We start from the raw sequence: 23,676 nt of genomic DNA on the forward strand, positions 1-23,676 counted from the left end.
AAATTTGCTTTAACTGTTCTCCCAAAGACAGAGAACAAGTATTGATTGGTGAAGATCACTACAAGGGCCAGTTTGACAGAGTTAAGGGAATTAATGACGCAATGTAATATGTTTCCTGTGCTGTTTTTTGTTTTCTGTTATTCACATACAGGCTCAAGAGGGAAGACGCATTTTAATTAAAGCACATGGTTCATCTGGCATGTGTATGTGTTTGGGTACATCCACAAGGGATGGCTGAACTTTAATTGCAGAGGCTCCAGAAAGGTCTGAGTGGATAGATGCAAGTGTTAGTGGTTGGGGAAGGGGACCAAATTCATATTTTCCTTCAGAAGAATTATCCTTTTTGAAATAATTTTAGTACTAGAGAGAAGCTAAAAATCTAGAGTGGAGAGAAGGCAAACTATATCTGCCCGAGAGTAAATTCCTGTCGTATTTGGGTTATATATGTGCAGTTAGGATCCATAATAGGGAGAAATGCAATCCATGAAGTTCTAACCTAGTTTTAAACTTTGTCAACATAAAGGTCTCTGGATCATCGTACTTGGATTTTGCCCTCTCCAGTTTACACTAGAAAGATGGGATAGAAGTATATATTTAGCAATAATTTATTAAATATTGGATATGCTAACAAGGCAATACATAAAAGATATTAGCCTTACTGAATGCAAACATTTCTTTTTCACATATTTAGCATTCTGGCATTTACTTAATACTATTGTAATATCAGTTGATAGTGTCAAGAAAGATTTCCTTCCAGTGGCTCTAAAGTAGATTATTAACTTTAGAATCGTAGCAAAACGTGATGGAGAGTACATACTGTATTGATGTTTGCTTAAAAAATGACCTTATATTCTGACTCGGTATGCAGAGAGGGAAAAAATACCTGTCCCTTTAAAACTGTCTCCCAGAGCAAAGAAATGCTGAAGCTTATTTATAAAATATGACTAGCAGATTGCTATTACAGGCTTTTTAAGACTGAGAATAGCAACAGTGCTGAGGACACTATTCATAAAGCAGAATGCCAGAAATGGTGTGTTAACCTGAATCAAACATCATAAATTATTGAGAACTGCTGCTTTTGCTATCTTTTCACTTCTTAAAATATTCCTTTTTGTATGGAAAATCTTGAAGATAAGGGTTTCCATTTCTCCCATGGAGTATTTCTTCCAAAGAGTATTTATTAAGGGAGGTTCTCTGCACAACCTGTGGAGAAGTGTAGATAAAAACAAAAGCCCCAGGAATAAATATCTTTATTTTTAAGAAGTCTTTACATTTTTGTTACAAATCTTTAACATTTTTGTTCACACTCTTGAAGACCATTTCAAACAATCCTTTCCTCTCGCAGTCAACACTCGTCAAGTCTGTGCCTGCTCCAGAATTCACTGGAACGTGTGGAAAGCTCAGGATGTACTTTCCTCCGTAAATTCTATAAGGATGACTTTGCCTTTTTTGTTAAAACTATAGGATCTAATAACAATAGCTAACAATTCCAAAGAAGCCTCGGTGTGGGGCAGTTTCCACCCAGTCCTCATCTATGCTCAGAGAGGATCTTTCTCAGGTCATGGCTATGAGAACTGCTTTTTCTGAGACTGCTTGTATCTTTTTGTGAAACCGTATCAGTTTCAGTCATATGAAATGTTTTTTATTGAGAGCCTTTGAAACAAGAGTAAAGAGCCTGGATGTGGAACATAAACAGTGTAAGGTTTGATGTTGCAACATTTAGCAGAAAATACTCTGTGAAGAGTATGAGCAGGGACCTGTGAAAATAAGACAGGTATGGTATTGGGCTGAGCCAGATGATGCAGTAATGATGGAAGCAAGGTGGAAACCTGAAGGGTCATGTAAAGTAAAGAGTTTTAGGGACCTCTCTTTTTTCCAGCTATAAAGGATTGGAAGGTGGCTGGGATCATCCCAAAATTGTGAAGTCTCTAGCCCACACAGAGAAAGAGAGAATTTTATAAAACAGAGTAAATTACTGAAACAGTTTAAAAAGGCCAGAATTTGACTCTGTTCCCTGCACAGTGACTCACATGAAACAATAAATTTCCAACAAGTGCATAGTACATTTATTGGAGATAAGATTCCAATTTCTGAATAAAATGAATGTTTACCATTTTTATTGTAATTGTTATTCAGTATCATTTGTCACCATCAGAGGAAAAACATACATTAGGAAGCTGGTGCAAAAATACTGTGATGTGACTTTTATGCATGTTTTGCAATACAATTTATTTTATGAAATTTCTTATGTGCTTTCTGTGGAGGTAGCACTGCAAGACTACAGCAGAGGCAAAGATCCTGAAATCTGGATCCCAATCCTATCTTTGTTATAAGGCTTGGACTCACTGCACCCGGTGACAGAGGACTGCAGGAATTTTGCCGAGCTGGGAGCACAGACCCTTTGGCTGTTCAGGGCATTTTCAAAAGTAATTCAGATCTCATATTAATCCACAGGTACTCTGTCTGAAAAGGTCATCCTGGCTCTCAGTCATTACATTTAAGTCCCTAAAATTAAATAAGATGAATCTTGGTGAGAATGAGTCATCGTGTGATTTAGAATGAAATTAACATTGGCCACTGGAACAAAATATATCTGAGTATAGTAGAATCACTCACAAAAATAGCCAGTATTTCATCCAAGAGGTCTGGATATAGTGTTCAGTACTGTCTTGTAGTACTTACATTGATGTTATTCTTGACCACCATTATGCAGTAGGTGATCATAAAGGTACTTTTGCCCTAAGAAGTAGATCCTCATAGCTTTAAAATTTACTCCTGCTTTGGGATTTTAGATGCCCACTTCAAAAACTCTGTGATACTTCAGGATTTACTCTATAAGAGCTGACAGAAGTCAGATTTGTTCAGGGTCTTAGTTCCACTTGTCTAGCATTAGATAACATGATGCAGTTACCAGTACTTTAATTTTACAGAGCTGATGAGCATCCACAGCTCCTCCTAAAGTCAGCACAACATGTAACTACGTGCACTTTGATAACTGGGCCCTGGCTCAATGTGTTTCAGAGTGAGACGTTCAAAAGCTAAAGTACATACAATTAGTAGCTGGTTTGCAACTTTGATCTCTTCCTCATGTGTAAAACTCATACTGTTTTAAGGGAATAAACTGAGGATATAGAATTCTGAAAAAAGAACTCTGAGCTCTGCTGCACACCATTTATTTTCCTATTACTCTTTGAATATTGTTTATTTGACATGTTGTATATCTCCTTGCCTCCCCCTCCTTTTTATTTTAATTGGGACCTGGTTATTGGCTGGAAATTCCACTAGCATGACTCATCCCTGTGCTGGAAATGACTGTGAACAGGCATCACATTGTGGGTTTTCTCCCCCCCCCCCCCCCCTTTTTTTTTTCTAAGTGCTTTAGTGTGGCACGAGCTTGTAATAATAAACTAGGAAGGAAGTTGGAGCTAATCATTTGGTTCTGAATGCACAAGCCTTGCCAAATTTCCCCACAGGCATGAAACAGCCGCTCAAGCTGTGACACCAGCAAATTAAATCCTGGAGGTAGCTGACCAGAAGTAATGAAATGTGTATTTACCATACTGATGCTGTCAGTCCTAAGACACACTGGCTTTACACTCTAGTTAAGTGGGGCATGTTTGTCACTTCCAGCGGTGCTTAGAAAAAATACTCAGGTTTGTCCCTAGCCTTCTTCCCAAAATCACAAGCCCGGTCCTGGCTGGTAACCCTCAGTCTCATACAACATGAAGAACAGGATGCCCAGAATGGTCTGTTCTTTTAAAACACTGCCAAAGTGAAATCCATTTCCCAAAGGAGATAAGTGATCTCATCTTACGGCATGTTAATTGCCGAGCCTTTTTATTCATCCCTTATCTGCCACTTCATTCTAGAAACCAAACCTTAGAGCTGAAATGAAAGGATAAAAATTATTTCATGAGCCAATGGATAATAAACAACAGATGCCTCCCACAAACCATGTGTCCTGTGCATGCAGCAGTTTAAAAGCCTGGGCATACACAGGTGTGTGGAAGAGGGCCACATAATCACTGAAAAGAATAGGTACCACTCAAGGGAGGGATACATGCAGGTGGGCACTGGCGTGGGGTGGATAAGCCACACCGCTACTGAAGAGATGTCACTCAAAAAATGCCTGTGCATCATGGCAGCAGAGGTTCAAAAGCATCTGGACACAGGCACACAAAGGAGGGAGGCTATCATTTCCCAATCCCCACATGCTTAGGAGATAAAGGACTCAAAAAAAGTTATTTTCCCCAGTCAGGTGTTGCCATAGGTAACAATAGCATACATCTGTGAGGTTTCTGTGTATTTAGCTAGCAGAGGCATGTTATGCTAGTTGTGTGAGAGCTATCAAAGAAGGTTCATTGAATGGTACTTGCTGTGAATTCAAGAAAACATTGCAAGAGAAAAAATAAAAGTACAGTCTTCAACATGGTTAATACAATACCTATGGAAGAATCAAAGAATAAAATCACACCCCATATGAGCAGTCTGAAAGCATCTAATTATATCCTGGGGATGTCTATAACTCTGCAATTATATGCTTAATTTCCAGCTGTACTTGATTAACATCACAAATTATTTATAATACCACCAAACACATGGAACTTGCTTTGAAGTGTTTGTTGGCACATATAAATTTGCTGGTCTCTTTTGTCTGTCTCTTCATAGCAAGGTAGGCACGTTGAGTTAGTACCACGCAATTCAGCGGCAAAGCCGAGGGAAGGCTAGAGTAATTTTAGAGATAACACTGTTCTCTTTCCTCTACTGAAGCATTCAAATGCAAGTCTGTGGAAGGTCAGAACCCGCTGACTTCTGTGGGATTATACATGCACTTCAAGCTTAATATGTAGAAATAACCTTGCTGAATCAGGTCTGTCTTTCCTTGTTTGGCCTTGGAAGACAACCATGCTTTCTGTGATACAATGGTGCACATGCTTCTGGAAAGCCAGTCTGTGGGTGCCTTCTTTCTTCTGTCTTCCCACGTCAGGAGAGCTGAAATAGGAATCATTCCACATTTTCTTAGTGCAGGGAGAATGGAGAGGAAGAAGGATAAGAGAACCTCTACTTGTTTTTGACCAGATATAAACATAATCCCCTGTTAAAGGTTTGAATCTGTGTGGATCCAAATGCTGGATCAGGATTTAAGGCAAAACACAAACACTTGAAATGTGGTATTTTGATCTACTGAAGGGTAAGCCTGTTGAAGTCAGCTGAGGCTAAGGAAAACACATGGAAGCTTTTGCATAATTGTAGTCTTACATTGTAAACCTTTTGGAGCAATCGCTCTGCCATCTGTGAAAAATTACCCAGAATTCCACACCAAAGTATTCATCCATTGATAACATTGGCTTATATCATTTTTAGCAACTTAAAAGTCATTTTTTAAAAGACTAATCAAAGGAAACCTCAAATCAGCAGCTGAAGTTGCATTGCCTCTATTTTTAACCTCAGGCTTGAAGCTGTCTAGACTGGTTATCCTATTTGGGCCGGACTTATTATACATTTGTTACCTTGTTCTCATGTTGGGCCAGATGAGTGGGTTTGCTTACATCCTTTCTTCTCAAGCCTATAGTTTTGCCTATAGGGTGATATGACCTTAGGCACACTGTGAAATCTCAAAGCTCAATGATTAAAGCATAAATATACGTAAAGGCAAACTACTGTTATTTAAAATCTTACAGTCCTAGAACCAATTCTTTGTTCTTGGGTTATTTTTTGGGGGTTTTTTGAATGTCAGGAGTTGGCAACACCATATGTGTGAATTCCAAATAGGGAGCCTGGCTCCTGCAGCATAAATCCAAAAAAGATTATTCTCATGGAAGAATCCCCACTAAACAAAACTACAAGAAGACAGGAGGTAGCCAAGCTGCTAGAATTACTCTCTGAAGGAGGTGTCTAGCTCTTTGGTACAGGAACAACTTGACTGAATGAGTAAGTTGCAAACTAGCCATGGTTGCCCACCCTGCCTTCCAAATAGAGCTCTCAGCCTGTGAAGTATGAAGGAGAAAAAGATGCCACGGAGTTGGGAATTGAAAATATCAGGTATTACAGTTTTCACTGGGGGTAGAAAAATTCTAAGCAGCAGCATGGCCTAATAAACAAAAAGGCAACTCTCAGTTAAAGCTTGAACTTTTCCTTCTCATTAATTACCATGAATCTGTTTCGAAATTCCTGTAGAGAACAAGTGCTTCTTGCTGACAGCTGGTTTGCAATTAATAAAAAGGAAAGTGTTTTCAGCTGGCAATGACTTAACATGCTCATGATATATGAAAACAAGGTTAAATTGCTTCTTTCTCTCTACTACTAATAAAAGAAATATTGAAAATGAAATGGTGTAGCTTAGGAAATGAAAAGTGCCAACCAAAGCCATGGACGTAGTGCTGAGAGCTGCTTATCACCTGGTACTTGCTGGAACGGACATATTTGGAAAAGCTTAGTCAGTGCCAAAAATTATTCTTCGGTTGCAGGCTTTCAGAATATATTGCATTGAAGAATATATGATCCTGTTTCTGCAAGATAAAAGAGTCTTGGTATAATCATCTCTTTTTTGGGATTTAAATGACTTACACTTTGTGGCTCTATTGGAAATCCTCTTGCCCCTGATACCCTTTTTAATCTCATCCTCCTTCTGCTCTACTCCACCTTCTGTCAGAAAAGAATGGCGGAGGCTTTGTTCCTCGGGATGTAAAGGAAGGAGTAGCCAGAGCATCAGAAAGCACAAGGCAGGAACCAGCCTCCGCTGCAGAGACATCAGCCTGATAATCAGATGCCTGTGGACTTTGTCTGACTGTGAATTGTATTCTGAAAAACTTGCTAGGGTTTGATGTTAACTGCCTTGCAGAATATGAAATGTAATTTTATCGGAAATATAACTTGAGTATCCTATGAATACCAAGGGAAATGGGTAAAAGTGAAATAATAGATTTTACTTCAGCAAAGTCTTTATTCTTGTCTTGTAGAATGCAGAACCTTTCCAGGTTACTGTCCGAGAAGACAATTGTATCATTGTCTCCCTGGAAGCATCTGATGTGGTGAGCTCATCCTCTGTATATGTTGTGAAGATAGCTGGAGAATCCAAGAACTACTTTTTCCAGTTCGAAGAATTCAATAGCACTTTACCTGCCCCTGTGGTTTTTAATGCCAAATACCATGGCCTATATTACATAGTAACTCTGTTGGTAGTGAACTCAAATATGGTTTCCAAGTCAGCAAGATCAATCACTGTGTTAACCAGTAAGTAACACCTTATTCTTTTTTTTCTTCTGTTTCTTCTCTTTGTGTGTGTGTTTTTTTCCCCAGAAGTTCTTCTTGTGGAGAAGATTGGGCGGGGTTTTTTTGTTTTCAATAGGTCCTCCTTAATGTGTAGGATGAATCCTTCTGTGAGAACAGTAGGAATATGTGTTGAGAAGGCTTGTGAGTGAAAATACACAAGGTCTGGGCAAGAAGAAAGGGACAGCTGTGGGTTTCCCCTGGGTGACCCTTCCTGAACACTTGACTGGAGAGGTTTAACACACTGAAATAAGTGATGGATGAACCTCCTTTACAGATGTTCATCCTAAACCCTTTGAACCAGGAGTTCCAAAAATCTAGTAAAAGGCATAAAAAGCGTTGACTGACATTTCAGTGTAAGCACTCCTGTTACATGGTGAGGTATATTCTGTTTTAAATGCTATAACAATGTTCTTTGATTGCTAATACATTGAATCAGTACTAAACCTGGAAAGCAGGTAGTAGTCACCATGTGTTTCTGCCAGTACAGCTGAAGGTTTTTGTGATGGAGACCATATTTGTAGTCGTCTGTCTCTTACTACCTCCAGGTGCATTGATCCTGGGGGAGAGGTGTGATTTTGTTTGCTCTGTCATTATGCGAAGCACCACGGATTTCTGTGTGATCCCTACCGTATTTCTGGCTCTGCTGTTGCTCCAGAACTGTTTCCATGTGCCAACCTGAAAACAATTTGTAGAATATAAAATGATTTCTTCATCTGAAAGACAGATTCAAGAAAAGACAGACAAAAAATTATTTGGATGGGGCAAAACCAATTTCCAGATTTTTTTTTTTTTTGCTAAATGGCACCTTAGAATCTACGGGCAGTTTTAGTTGTCTTGCAGATGAGGAATGGTTATGATTTTTTGTACTTATATTATTCTGTCAGTGAGGGATGCCATCTACTGTAATAACGTTCAAAGCATATTATAGTAGCCTCATATGTTACCGAGTGAGGTGCTTGAAACTTAGGAGTAACCAGATTTTGCATCATCCATACATTCTTCAGCCTTCCCTTGTGTGCTCGACTTGTGCCCTGATGAGCATAACCATGAAGGATCCCATGCGAAAAATATCATGGGGTTGGGTAATGCAAGTCTTTCATAAGGCATATGTGCAAGAACATCTATGTGTAGCGGACAATTTAAGGGTTCATAAGCAGCCTGAATTTCCTTTTCTTTGACTGCTTTAACCTTGCAGACAAAGTAATAATTCTAATCCAATTTCCTATTTTATGGTTTGTTTGTTTTCTGAAAAGAAAATAATGGAAGCATCAGGTGTTATATACAACTGAAAAAATTGCCTCACTATGCATTTCCCGTGGGTTTTGAATGCTGCACTTGCAGGTGTGCAGCAGGGCTCATTGCTGTTTGATTTCCAGAGCCCACAAGGGTCACTGGTAGCAGGGGAAGGTGTGATCCAAATGGCAGATGGAGCACACACTCCTGTGCAGGGGATCTCTGAAGGAAGAAGGGAGCCAGCGTCGCTCAGCCCATCAAAGCCAGCCTCAGACTTCCCAGGCTCAGGGGGTTTCTACAAGGTGTTCCCGAAAGAGCATGAGGCTGACGGCTCCGAGGGGCATAGCCCACGTCGCTCTCACTCCTCCAGGGCTTGATCCAACAGAAAGGAGCCCACCCCTTTTCACCACCTGTTTTATGCGGGTGTGCTGGCAGCATCTCAGGGTTTCCTGCTGTGGCCTCTGCTGCTCACCCAGACCTTGGAAGGACCAGTGATTTTTGCAGTCGGCCAGTGCTGCTCGAGGAACTTGTATAACAAGAAGGGAACAGCGAATTTCACTGGTTTTGTCTCAACAGAAAGACAGCCTGGTTCATGGAAAAGAAAGGGCATTTTTGCAGGCAGGGCTGAAGGATGCTGTACTGAGCACTAGAAGTATGCTGTAAATTGTGAGCTTCACAAGGGGAAGGGCCCAGTTTTCTTCCTAGTATTTTCTGTTAGGCAGACTGATGAGTGCTAGCTCTCATGTAGCAGACTCAGCTACTAACGTAGCTCATCTTTTCGAGCACAAGGCTACAGGAATGAAAGTAAATTTGGAATGAAAAGACAGTGTAGCAGGCTGGGCTTTTTAAGGTTTATTTCAGTACAGTGCTTTTGGGAAGAGATCTTAAAACTCATGTAGTGACCATTGGCTTCTCCTGCAAAACTGCATTAGATGATAATTGGTTTTCATTTTCTTTTTTTAATTTTTCCTTTTATTGGTATTGTCTGCTGCCTGTTTTACATAATTTTCTGACTATTAATTAACTTGATTTTTTTGGCGGACAATAATTAGGATAAATTCATACTTTTCTTCATGCCATATGCTCTTTCTGCCTGTTTAAGATCCTTAGTTTATTTTAACCATGCAAAGTCATATAACTATCTAATTTATTCCATCTATGTCTTACACATGAAAAAATGGCAGGTTGCAACCAGCTTCCAGGACCAAATTAATTCCTGCTCTAATTTCATTGGTATCAGGAGAGCTTTACCAGTTGCAGATTGGCCCCATTCATTAGGCTGCCACAAGATAAATCAAGCAGGATAGCCAGTGGTGCCAATGTGGTTATTCCCAAGGCTGTACTTCGCTATTTCACAATAGTTTTCTGGGATCTCCTGATGTCTGCAAAGGAGTCAGTGCAGGAAGATGTAGTCTTTCATCTTGGCCATATGCTGGAGATCTGAGTTTCACACAGAGCAGTGTGTATCCAAATTGTGCATGTCAAAAGGAGAGCAAGGTCATTCAAAGAGATTGCCTACTTAGAAATTCAGTGAGAGCCGTGGAAGACCTCTGCTTTCTGATGGTATATCTTGATGACATTTCCTTTTTCCTATTCACATCCCTCAGCGATGTGCTGCTTCTCAACATATTGGCAAGAAAAAGGTACGTCTCTTCATAGGTTGAAACTTCATCCCACTTAAGTCAGAGAAGGCTTTTCTGTCCAGAAAAAAGATTCCTCAAGAGAAAGATGATTTAAAAGCTAACAAAAAATATATTTTATACATTATATATGCATATATAATTATATATGTGTAAATATAAATACATATAAATATGTGTGCATAAATATGCACATATAAAAATATAAAATATCTTAACATTATATAAATATACATATATGCATGTATGTATGCTACCGTTTGAGGCTTCTATTGTTAATTTGGGCCTTCTCTACAAGACTGAACGGTTTATTTTCTGCTTGTCTCTGACTGGAATAATTTCAGGGCTTTCTCATGTTAATCAAAACACCACCAACTATAGAGTTTCCTTGTTTAGTTTCTGTAGTCCAGATTGTTGTAATGCAAAGTATGAGCTATTTGTTGCAATATTTCTTCTCAGAGCCCAAGGGTTTTGTCAGCTTGAGCACAGCCCACATCCCTGCATTGCTTCCTGAGCTGGGACATTAGAAGGATGAGATGAACAGGGTGCATTCAAATCTTAGATAGGAAACCTGTAAAATAGAATTTGAGCACAAAATAACACTTTTTCTTCTGATTCTGTAGCAAAGCTGTGTTCAGCAAATTGGGCTCAGTACTTCACTGAAAGGGAAAAACTGAACCACTGACCACTTATTATTAAAGATCCCTGTGATAGTTTTCGCAAGAATAGGTGTGTGACTCTCGCTGTCCTGGCCAGACTCCTCTGTGTGTAATTGTGTTGTGCCTATCAAAATGACCTTCCCTCCAGTTGTCAGTCTGAACAAGGTTAGAAGTAGTTCTGGTATCTAACACAATTATTTCAAACCTGCTTTCTTCTGCTCTTGGAGTTTTGGCTTTTCCATGGGAGTGAAGTAACTCCAGAATTTATATAATTAATTAGTGTTTTGCAATATTTGAAAGAAAGTTCCACCTTATTACTAATTGGTTTTAAAGTAGTTTATGAGAGAAATAGAGAGCATGGATATAAAATCAGTGACTGAAATTCTCACTCATTCTCCATTTTCCCAGCTTGAAGCCTTGTCTTATTCTTCCCATGGTGACTCATACCCATATAGCCTTTTTTTTTTTCAAATTCACTGTCAGTTTTTGTTGTGAAGGAAAAATGTTTGTACATTTGAAGGAATGGGGAAAGCAGTACATTGCAAAGCTATTGTGTGCTGTAGGAAAAATGTTTCTCTGCTGGGAATTGGAGAAATCAGGATCTCAGGATCTCTGAGGGTAATTAAGAGCAGCTTTGCCTGACTTCTATTTTAGCTTGTGATTAGGAGTTTTGAGTGGTAAATGTCTCATTGTTTCAAAAGCCGATGATTCCTTACATAAATCACTGTAAAATATATTCCCTTTAGGGAGAGTTCTGCCTCTGTGTCTTCTACAAAAAATATTCTCCTCAAGAGACCAGCGGGCCTGCTGCCTGGGACTCTGATCTCTTCAGCTCTCAGAAAGTAATTGACATTAGACCTCGTTAATGCTCGGTTGTCATTGTGCCAAATGCTACAGGAAGTGATTCAGCAGGTCGAATCCTTTCCTCTGGTGCATTAATGGATCAGAGCTGTTGAAGTAGGAGCTTCAGAGGTTTTTTTCCAATGAAATGTAAAACTTAAACCCTTTGTGCTTTTCTTTCTTAAGGGATGACATGGCACATCTTTAAAAAGGCTGGTTATCCGTGGCAGCCCTGATTTTGAAATGTAACTCAGAAGAACATCTAGGTCCATTAGTGCTCAGCATTCCCTAGCAAACAAATCATGTTGTGCCCTTCTTAAGGTGAAAAAACTGCTCCATCAAAATCAAAGAAACAAAAAGATCTGCAACCATATGAGTATTTTTTCCTGCCATAATTTCCATTGGAAGGCTGATTTAAAGTATTGGCCTAAATCTGTTCAAGAACAACAGACACACCTTTGTTCTTGTGACAACATTATTTTTTAGTTTGTATTGTCTTTTTATTTGTCATCTATGTGGGCATCTAGAAATTGTAGTATATACCATCATTGCTCAGATACTACTTTCACTTACATTCCCCTTTCATAAACAATTGCACATGGTATCCTCTATTACATATCATGAAGTTGAACATTATGTTCCTACAGTATTAAACAGCAGCTGTTTAATCTCAAAAATGGTTGCTTTTTAGCAAGAGAGAAAATGATCCCTAAAGTTTATAGCATAATGGAAGCTTTACCCTGGCTATGACTTACTCCCAGTAACTACATAGACATGGAAACAGTGTCATCCTGGGGAGAACGTCATGTAGTTCACAACTTCTTCATGTGAATAAAGGGGATTACCCATGGGAGTTAGGTCACTCCACTAATGGGGCTTCTTTTTTATAAAAGTCACGATATGAAGGTAAATCATGATTAATTTGGGTTTGAGTGTGGGAAGCAAGAGAGTTGATCTCAGTCCCATTCAACCACCCACATACAATACTACACCTAAGCTACCACAGTAGTCAGTCATTAATTCAATCTGTAGAGTGACCAGATCTACGAATATTAAAACCAAATTGATTTGGACTGGAATATGGTACTTATTTTTAGTGTACTTTTTTCCTTTTTTTTTTTCCTGAATGGCAAACGTTAATGTGTCTGGCACAGATTGAATGCGTTAATGGAGGATTTAGCATCCAGAATTTTCCAGGGCATTTGAGGAGGAGGTTAGCAGCATTTATTATGCTATCTTGATGTTTGTATAATGCAAACTATGTGCTAAATGCAAAATGCTGTAGAGTCCAGGAGAAACACAGAAGTTAAGTTTCTCATAAACAGATATAATGGGAAAGCAGTTGCTGTAGGAGCAGCAAATTCTGAGACACTAAGAAAAAAGGCAAATTTAGGTCCTGATCCTGCAAGCTTGTCTATGTGCGTTTAATATAACCTGCAAGTCTAAAAATAAAGAGACTGTACAAGAAGAAGTGCCTTAAACATGCTATTAGAGGGACACTGAAATTCTCTAAGTCCCTTCTGTAATATGACTTCAGACTTCAGTGTAGTGCAGAGCGTTTATAAAGCTCTAAATTTCTGAAATATTATATTACACTTTATTTGGGCTATTTCTTGAGAAGCACTGCAATTTGTGAAAAGCTGGATCCTAAATACTGAAAACTGTAAAATTAAAAAGACCAGACTGTTGATGCTCTGAATTACAAATATAGATAGTGAAGAGTGACATTTTACATATTCTTTAAGTTTAATAACCCTAGGAGCAGTTAGTAAGTGAAAAACAGAACATGATTTTTTTTCTGCTGAGTGTCCTTTTAATTTCACAGTGTGCAAATAGCTTTTGATGTGAAGATTTGGTGCCGAAGGAAGTAAGATAATGGAACAATCTTTAAATTGCATTATATCACTCATGCTACTCTGCTAACATCAGCCATGAGCAAGGAGAGGATAGCAAGCGGAAGATAACAACAACAGAGAGAGTCTGTAGTGATTACTGCTTAATTCAATTATTGGTTAATTAAATCAAAGCATCAGGAGGAAAAATCATTTGGATTAAAAATGAATATAACTTCCATCCTTTATTTGATTTGTTGTAGGAAGGAACAAATGGGGTAATTTAATCACTGACATAAGAAAGTTTCAGTAATTCTTTCAGAAATAAGGAGACCTCAGATGTGAATGTGATAGCAGAAGAAAGCCCAGGGCATACCCGCTAACATGAAAGATGACTGCATGTAAGAGTTGTGCTATTTAGAGATTGTTATTGTCATTTAAACTACTATTGTGTGCTATGTGAGCTGTGATATGAACCCTCTGGTCATGTGGATAGTCAGATCAACTGTTTATTTCAGAATAAGCGATGGGAAAAGCCTCAGCAGAAAGAAAAGGGTAGGCTTTGTTTCCCATGATCTGCTCTACTTCTATTTATTTCTAGGCTATCACGAATTGTCAGCAAAATTTTCACAGGTCCCATCACTGAAGTCCCTGTTGGTATCTGTGAGATTGGGAGTTTCTATTTGTAAGTGGTTAACATACGAATATACTGATATTTACCTGAAGATAATGAAGCGTCTTTGCCATGAGAAACAGTTTAATAATCCCACAACATTGCATTCCCATGCTCTGACAAAGTTAAAAATGACAACGCGGCTTCTTCTTAAGACTCAGGGAGAGATTCTGTTTGCACCTGTGGCTTTTGTTCTTAGTTGTTTTTTCTCCTCCACTTCTCATCACATCTGGAAACTTAGTACTGTGGTGACAATACTGTGCTATTAATTGGGACTCAATTTTCGCTTCCACTTCAGTCTTGCTTTTCCGCCTTTGATTAACCTCTTCCACCTTCCGTGGGATAATTCCACTTTTGAAACTGATACTGCTCTTCCCTTTCATCTACTCTTTCTCTTGCTCATTGTGACTCTATGCTCTTTGGAGAAAAATATTTTATTAGTTTTTCTCCGGGGCCTACCGCAGCAGAACTTTGAACTCGAATGTGTCCTCTAAGGCTATGCTAATGAGCAGCCTGAATTTTTCAATCTGTTCCCTACAGTGTGCAGGAACTAAATCAACAAGATAATGCTTATAAGGATATAGGCATAATTACTGAGGGTGTTGTGCATTAACTACCTCTATTAAAATATCTTAGTATGACAAATTTCAACTAACACTATAACCTTGTTTTGATTATCTGCTTGGCCCTCTTAAACAATGTAGAGTTGGGTTGCTATAATTTTTTTCTTCCTGAGGAAAGCATGAAGCAAAAGGCTAATTTTTTTTTAAATTTTCTTTTTTTTTTTTTTGTGGATAAGGGAGACTGAATAAAACTGTGACTCTCTTATTAGCAACAATCCAGACTCCCTGCTACAGTGAATTGACACAGCTTTCCTTAGTCAGCGGAACTACACTGGTCTAGATGCCAGATCACAGGACACGGGCTGTTTTTCTTACTTTTTATAGCCCACCTGGCTCAGAGTTCAGAGTACTAGATCAGCAGTTCCGCGCTTACCTCCTTTCTGTGCACAGGCTTCCCCTGTGCCCTCCTGTAAACCACTTTACTTCTCCAGACCTCAGTTCTTCGTCTGTAAAATAATGTAGTACTGCTATATTTTGTAGAAGTTTGGTGTGGATAAATACGTTGAAGACGGTGGCCCTCTCAGATATGGTAGGAATGGGGACTGCGTAATTACTCATGAAATAAAGAAAAGAATACATATTGAAATAGAAAATCTTCATTCAGGTAGCTTCCTTTGGCCGTTACAGTGATAAGCTTCTCAGCTAATCTTAAAAGTTCAGATTTATGCCAACGTTATGAGCAATTTCAAGTGTTTTGTTGTTTTTGTCTGGGCACTTTTACATGATCGGCAAGCATTAAAGATGAAAATCTTTCTGGGGTGATGACTGTGAGTGCTTGAATAATAACTGCTATTTCAACCTTATTTTTTATGGCAAGAAGGGAAATTTTTCTGTTAAAGTGTAAGCATCAAGAACATGAATTGTTTTGTGGGGGAACACACAAACCTTGGCTTTGACAACATCCCAAGTAGCTTTGCCCCAGACCTCTGTGAAGCCCTAGATATGACCTGGTGGATTTAAGAGTGCCTGTGCCATACCTAGCAAAACCATTTTTTTCTTTGGTGTTGTATATGTGTCAAGAACTCAGTTTGCCTATTAATCTGCTCCTTTCTTCCTTCTTTCCTTTTGTTTGTATATCCTTTAGAACCCCTTCCTGTGAGCAGTGTTTCTATCTATGATTACAAACCATCTCCAGAAACAGGAGTGTTGTTTGAAATTCAGTACCCAGAGAAGTACAATGTTTTTACCAGGGTAAATATAAGCTATTGGGAAGGAAAAGACTACCGAACAATGCTGTACAAAGGTAGGAGGAAAGTATTCCACTAAAAATTAATGCTAACTCTGCTGGAAACATTTTAGTGGTCTTAGGTGTGGTTTTGGCATGTATTGGTTATAATGATTTATATTTCTGGTAATGTGTCTGTTTATATAACAACTTTTATATCATGAAGTAAGGGATGGGTCTTCGAAATTGAGCTAGTGGCTCACTTTGGATTTAAACCTGCTTCCCATCCTAGTTCTAGTGATACTTCCTTTCTTTCGGATTTTAGAGGAAGACTGGGTGGTCTGGATTTCTTTAACCAGTTCTGAAATTAACCTGGGAAGGGATTCCCAATTTCTGGTGCTTCCAAATAAGCATGTACACTAAAATCCAAAAAACTTTCCACCAGTTTTTATATCTTCCCTGCTGCTGTACAATCCAAAACAAAAGAAAAGGAAAAAGGAAAGAAACCCAAAACTCAGCAGGAAGGACAGAGATAAGTTTTTGCTTTCTAGATATGCTTGTTGAAATCCCTGGATGGCATTCTGTGCTAGTTGAAAGCATTAAAATTTCCTTGTCCCTTCCCTCTGGTGAAGGTTTCCTCTTTGGTGAATAGCTGATAGGAGAGCTCTGGGATGCCCCAGAGCTGGGAAACCCATTCAATATACCTGATTCCCGGTGCAGGATTTAAACCTGGTAGCTCTGTATCACCATACAGTGGCTAATATACTATGCTGTGTAGTACTGCGTATTACCATAGCTTTCAGTATTATCCCTGAGCTAATAAACCCTGCTGTATATTATAAATTTCATTTTTCTTAAAATAATCTAATCAAAGGCAATCTGACAATCTAGACAGTCAGTCTAAACAATTTAAACAACCAGTCCAACCATCTGAACAATCTAACAGAAACAAATTCTGCTTTCTTTTTTATTTGTTTAAAACTGAACTCCCTTTTGCCCTGCAGTATAGCTTAAGCATAGCATTTATCTCAAAGATGTAAATGGGACTGTCCTATGGAAAGCATCCTAAGAGGTGAAAAAGGCACCTGCATACTCTGCAGGCCCTGAAACCCCAATGGTTTAACATTGCATAGTGGCAGTAAAATGCCTTTGAGCAATCCAGTAGGTGCTGGATTGAATTTTAGGCACTGAACTAAGGCTCCCAAAGTAGAAGTCTGGTCACTGTAAGCTCTCTCTAAAGTCAGCAGAGGGAGATACGCACCTCCAGAATGAGGTCAGAAAATTTTGGAGTCTCTTTGCTTCAATACAGAGTGGGGCTAGAAATCACATTTTTCAATGCTGTGAAGTGCCAGAAGTTAGGAAGGGTGATTCTGGATCATAGCACAAAATATGGGTGACCTCTTTCCAGAGAACAAAAGGGATACCAGCAGTAATTTTTGTCTTCTACAGCTAATACATGGTTCCAGGGGCTATAATGCTGCAGCTGCAGCTGCTGATTAATAAAAAAGTCAACCTGAATTAAGAGATTCACTAATCAACCCGCACACTCCTTCCCGTAGCCAACTAGCCCTAAGCAACTTCTCTTCAGCCTGCACGTGTTCTGATGGTGGACACGAGCTCAGCTCTCAGTACCGCGGCTTGCACGCAGTTGCATGGTGGATGGCCCTTTGAGCATCTACCCCGAACGTTATGCCTCAGTCAGCAAAAGACCAGGGATGCTTTTGCGTGCAGCAGTTAGAGGCCTGCAGAAACTGTCAGATGCTCTTTGAGATATTCAGTGTCATGTGGAACAGGTTGCCAGATTCAGTTCCCTTTCCTGTGAAAAGTAGTTCATGTTTCTTGTGCTGGGCTTTTTTTTTTTTGTAGCAAAGTGGCTTTGACAGCCAGGAAAAATGTCGGCAAACTGAATTATTAGAATTTCATGTCTCAGACCAGGCTGAGCAATGTCTAAACATCTGAAACACTGCCAGTTCGGCATGTGCAGTTGCATTATCAGAAAGTGAACTTTTGATGTATTTTTCTCTTTTTTTCCTTTCTTCTTTTCTTTTCAAACCTTCTGCAGATTTCTTTAAAGGTAAAACAGTTTTCAATCACTGGCTACCAGGTATATGCTACAGTAACATCACATTTCAGTTGGTATCAGAAGCAACCTTCAACAAAAGCACGCTAGTGGAATACAGCGGGATCCAGCATGAGCCCAAACAGCACAGAACAGGTGAAGAAAATGATTATGTACCATTTGCTCCAAGTCTGTCTGTCTGCTTTCCTTTCTGCCATGGGGAGGGGATTGATCCCACAGAGAGGAGGGTCTGTGTGGGAGCAGTCCTGGGAGCTGCTCCTGGCCAGGAGCATGGGAGGAGGGTCCTGCGGCTAGTATGTAGGGTTATGTGTACAATACAGTGCAAAGGGAAATTTGCATGAGTGTTTCTGTTATGAAGCTTGCTTCTTAGAAAATAAATTCTGCTTCACATGAGATATCCTAGGCCTTGTGCTAGGAATTAATTTTTAAGCCACAGGAATGGCTGCACAGAGCATACTGTTGATCTATCTATATTGGTCTGTCTCCTTGCGCGGTGAATCATAGCTAAACTGTTGGAGAAGGCCTTCCTCATTGTGCAGTCTTCTATCACGGAGAAGAAGAATGTCATAGTCGCCCCACTTGGCAGCCAGTTTATGCCCTGAAGCATGAACTTTTAATTTCCAAGACAGCAATGTTGCAAAGGCTGAAAATTGCATTTGTTCAGGGTCCAGAACTAATTTAATTTGGTCCTGGGACAGTGCCCAAAACTTTCCTGTTAATCTGTTGGACCACAGACATTTTCCAGGGTCCAAAGTGAAATGAACCAGTGGTAAAATCAAAAGGCCAAATTTTCAGATGAATACACTGATGTTGGTCCATTGCCTTGGACAGAGCAAAGCCAACTGATGCCAGCTGAGTTCTGTCCTGAGGATCCTAAATATAGTTATCGAGATATCGAACCATAAGAATGCAACCAACAGGATCACGTTTTTCTTTCCTGCTGCCCTCCCATCCCTCATTCTTCGCACGATCTGCAATGAGATTGTAGTGTCTGGTTTTGTATTAGTGGCTGTGGCTGGGACAGGGGAGGTGAGCAAATAAGTGTGTTGTAAGGTGCCAGCTTAAAAGGTGCCAGTCAAAATTGTTTGCAGAGGCCACTCGCACTTATTGTGTGTAAGGGCAGACAGACAAGCAACTACAGTGAGGCAGACAAAATGTTGTGTGTTCACCTCCTGACATAAGTTGAAGTAACTTCTTTGTGTGCCAGAATTTTGTCTTCTGGTGACCCAAATCTTAAGATCAAGCTTTCACAAATATTAACATTTAAACTGATGTTTAATGCTTGTGAAAAGATGGCTGCTAAAAGCATATGAAAAGCCCTACAGCAACATGAAGGTCACACTTTTTAAATACGAGCTATGCCATATATTAATTTTGCATATGCTTTTCAATTCATTTCTACAGAAGTATTTTTTTCCATGATCAAGATCTTTCTGGAAGACACAATAAAATAAATGAAGATCCACTCTTACAAATTCACACTCGAGTAGCCTTGGTGCTGTAATAGCACTGAAGTCTGATTTACTGTGACTTCACATCTATTTTTCTTCCTGGTATTCTTGAGTCGTGATTCTTCTGTGAATTTACACTCATCTTGATCCCGCTAGAATCACTTCTACTATAAGTATACGTAAGAGAAGGGAGAATCTTAATAAGAACAAGTTATTTCAAAATATCCCTAGATGCATTGTTTTTCTGCAAACAATATTTCTCTGGGGAATTAACACATCGCAAAGGTGCACAGAACATACCTATTAAAAGACTAACCCTTGCTTCTCTTTTAGTTCCTTACCCACCTCGAAACATTTCTGTTCAGATTGTACCAATCAACAGAAACAACTGGGAAGAGCACAGTGGGGATTTTGCAGAAGAATCATTCATGGGACCACAAGAAATCATAAGGAAAGAAAAACTTAGCCGTTTTTCTGACAACCCACCTGACATTCCAGCAGTGAACACATCTGCAGCCTGGCCGGACTACCGCTATAACAGCACTGAGTACGAAACCACGTCGCAGCCATACTGGTGGTCTAACGAAGCTGAGTCATCAGAGGGTGAAGAGGAGTTTGTCAATGCAGTTTCCAGTGATTACGAAGCCAATGAAGTCAACACATCTGGAAAACTCACGCCAGAGCCCCCCTCCTTCCTTCCTGTACAAATGGTGCTGACCTGGTTACCACCAAAGCCACCTACTGCATTTGATGGTTTCCATATCAATATTGAAAGGGAAGGTAAAACAGCCTTATACCCTTTTCATACCCCTTTTCTGTAATTCCATTGGTGGGTTGTCTCCTCTACAAATTATTAATTACCTAGTACTCTGTTTCAGCAGGCTTTGTTAGATCTCTTGCATTTCTTGAGAAGTTTCTTGCATTGAATAGCATCTAGTTCTGGCTGGCCTTCATAAAAGTGAGGGAGGAGGGGTAAATCACAGTTTGCAATTCTCTTTTGTGAAACAAGATTTATACTGTTGTACATATTGCCGCACTGTTTACACTGCAGTTATCGTAAATCCATTCTGCTATTGGAAAAAGGAGGAACGAGCTGATAGAAATTTGAGACGAAGAAGGTACATTATATCATGTAGCTTTGTCTGCCACTGAGAAAGGTTCTCAGGGGGACCTCAGCTGGAAGGGGCATACATAAAAGACAGTCTACATTCAGATTAACAGTTGTCTCGGAGGACAGCTACTGAATGTATTCCTTAGGCCACAAGAAGGCTGTGGTGGAGAATGAGGAGACTTTTCAAGTGATGGAGCTACAATAAAATAGCCATGTTGCTTAAAGATTTTCTGTTTTAAAATCTATTTTCTCCAGATGACTTTTATTTCCTGACAAGCAGTTCTCATAAGCCTTCCCACACTGAGGGCAAATACCTTTTTTGCAGAATGAGAAGGCAATAGATAGAAAATTGGAAACTCCTTTTCTTCCATGCCATGCTGTTTTTCACTTGCACAGTCATGGCAACCCTATTTTATCATCCCTGTTACTGAATGAAAATTTGGCCTGGGTTTATTGTTCCTCTACACCTATACTGCAACCTTAGTCATTAATTACTCATGTGCTGATGGCAAGAAATAAAACTACCCACATAAATCCAGTCCTGTTGGATACCTTTTAATCCCACAGCAGAAACAGTATTAGCACTTCTGATATAAATCATTTTCTCAGTGGCTGGAGCCTTTCAAATTTCAATTAATCCACACTTTTTTTCCCCCTGATTTAGAGAACTCCACGGAATTTTTGACAGTGAGTGAGGACACTCACAAATTCGTTGCTGAACTGAAAGAACCAGGAAAATATAAGTTGTCTGTAACAACGTTTAGCTCCTCTGGCTCTTGTGAAGTTCGGGGAAGTCAATCAGCAAAAACACTTAGCTTTTACATCAGTAAGTATCTCAACAAATCTGTCTTTTTCTCCCAGACCAATATAACTTCAATGTACAGAGTTTGACCACTGTGGCATCTGCTGCAGGATCAGAAGAGTCTGGTCTTCTGGAATTCCCTGTGCCAGAGAAGGAAATAGAGGGCAAATATGTTATATATTATATCCTGCCTGGATGGGCCTTCATCATGCTGTCCTGGCAGAGCTAAGAACTGGAAGCAGGTGAGGTATTTGATAGAGTCACTGCCCAGTGCTCAGAAGTGGCTCACTGAAGCAGGTTCCCCTCTTGCATCTTTCAAAGAGAGGATTTAATTCCGAGAATTAAATCGGTGGTTATAGAGATTCTTGAAAATATTTAACTTCCTTAGTCCTGGAGGCTGTATGTACCGGGTTAGGGATGAAGGGCATCTCAGGCTGAGAGTGTGGGAATTGCGCAATTAAACACTGAACTCTGAAATTACATGGTCTCTGAGAGAACACGGGGCAAATTACAGTAGATGAAATAGTTCAGCCTCCTAAATTCAGAGGAGAAAAAGTAATTTATTATTTCCCTGTAGAATTCCAGGGTTTCTTAACTGAAGATTTAGTAAAAGACAAAGTAATAATACACTACTGTGTAAACCAATATCATGACTGACAATTAGATCAGCAAGTGAGACAGGTGTTGGTGAATTCAGATTATTATCCTTCTGATGGCCGTGGTCACCTTTGTACCTTTTTCTACAAAAGGAAATAGATATAGCCTACAAAATGCCCATACAACGAGAACAGGGGAATACTTGCAGCACTACACAATTTTACATGTGGGAGGATAGCATCTCCCCCGAATCATGAACGCTGCAACAAGACACGGTAGCTAAGGCTAGCAGAAATATTCATGTTAAAAGGAAATGTACTTAAGTACATTACTAATAAAAATTGTGTCTTTAGTAGCTCATAACATTTACAAATACTAACTGTTTAGGCTTAAATTCATCATAATGCTTGACTGCACGTAACTGAATTCCACTATCAGTCCTATGTTTTTAACAAATTTATAGCTGAAAGAAATAGTACTTGGAAAACAAAGAGAAAAGAGGAAACAGCACGTGAGAGCAAGGGTTTCTGCTGTTGTAATCTCACTGTCTTCTGGTTTTCTTTAGGAATAGTTATTATACAGCTTAATTATATGGAAAGCATTAAAGTATATATAAGTATACAAGTATATCAAATATATTATGTAGCATTGCTATTAGTACCAAATGTTACTCCATTTTATGGGGTGTGACTTATTTCCATTAAGCAATATGCAAAACAGTGTCCTCCATAAAGTCTACTAACTGGGGACAGAGACCTGAGAGAAATGAGAAAATGTTAACCCAAAGTATAGGTGTATGGATTGCTAGATTAAGGATGAACTTGAATCTCATTGGGTATAAAGTATTAAGATGTTACAGAAATGTAATGAATATTTTCACTTTACATGTAACACATGAGAACGTTTGTTTTTTGGGGGGTTGTCTGTTAGTTTTGCAGGCTTTTAGAACCAGATGAGGATTCTTGGCAGTTGTCTTATTTATTCTGTCAAACGCAAGATCCTTAGTATTTTACATAGATTTTATATGTATTTCTGGTAGTATGCCAAATCTGAGATGTGCACAAGTACTTTTGAGGTGAAATTGCTTTTCCATTCCTTTTTATGAGCCTGATCAGGCAGGCTTTTTTTGTGGAGACTACAACTTTGGGCCATGACATGAGGTAGCTCAATTCCCTTAATGCCGATGCTGAAACAATTTCTGAATAGTAAGAGCTACACATAACATCCACTGGTTCCAGAGACTAATCTAATGATCGAATTCCTCTTTTTACCTGAATAGGTGTGGGTCTGCTGTTGTGAATAAATTTTGCTCGTAGCTTCAGCCTTATCTTATCCTTGTAGCACTCAGTCAGTGAATCATCCTGTCAAATTACTGGCTTGTATTACAGAACATTTTTGTTGCACCCAGATAACAATATGGATTGTCAAATGTTATAGGCTGATCTTACACCAAATTCTTGCTCTGGCATTTCATAGAATCATAGAATCATAGAATCATTGAGGTTGGAAAAGACCTCTAAGATCATCGAGTCCAACCATCAACCCAACATCACCGCGCCCACTAAACCATGTCCCTAAGTGCCTCATCTACTCGTCTTTTCAATACCTCCAGGGATGGGGACTCAACCACTTCCCTGGGCAGCCTGGTCCAATGTTTCACCACTCTTTCAGGAAAGACATTTTTCCTCACGTCCAATC

At 39.3% G+C, this 23,676-nt stretch overlaps 1 protein-coding gene across 1 annotated transcript in view; it reads left to right on the forward strand.

Annotated features, from left to right (window-relative positions):
• Nucleotides 1-23,676, forward strand: part of PTPRO (protein tyrosine phosphatase, receptor type O) — a 145,310-nt gene that overhangs the window by 67,310 nt on the left and 54,324 nt on the right. Inside the window, 5 exon segments of the mRNA XM_009278985.2 lie at nt 6,940-7,233; nt 15,857-16,015; nt 18,000-18,152; nt 19,802-20,248; nt 21,244-21,405. Coding sequence (XP_009277260.2) covers nt 6,940-7,233; nt 15,857-16,015; nt 18,000-18,152; nt 19,802-20,248; nt 21,244-21,405 — 1,215 coding nt within the window.

Source organism: Aptenodytes forsteri, unplaced genomic scaffold (assembly GCF_000699145.1).
Source record: "Aptenodytes forsteri isolate BGI_AS27 unplaced genomic scaffold, ASM69914v1 Scaffold241, whole genome shotgun sequence".
NCBI lineage: Eukaryota > Metazoa > Chordata > Aves > Sphenisciformes > Spheniscidae > Aptenodytes > Aptenodytes forsteri.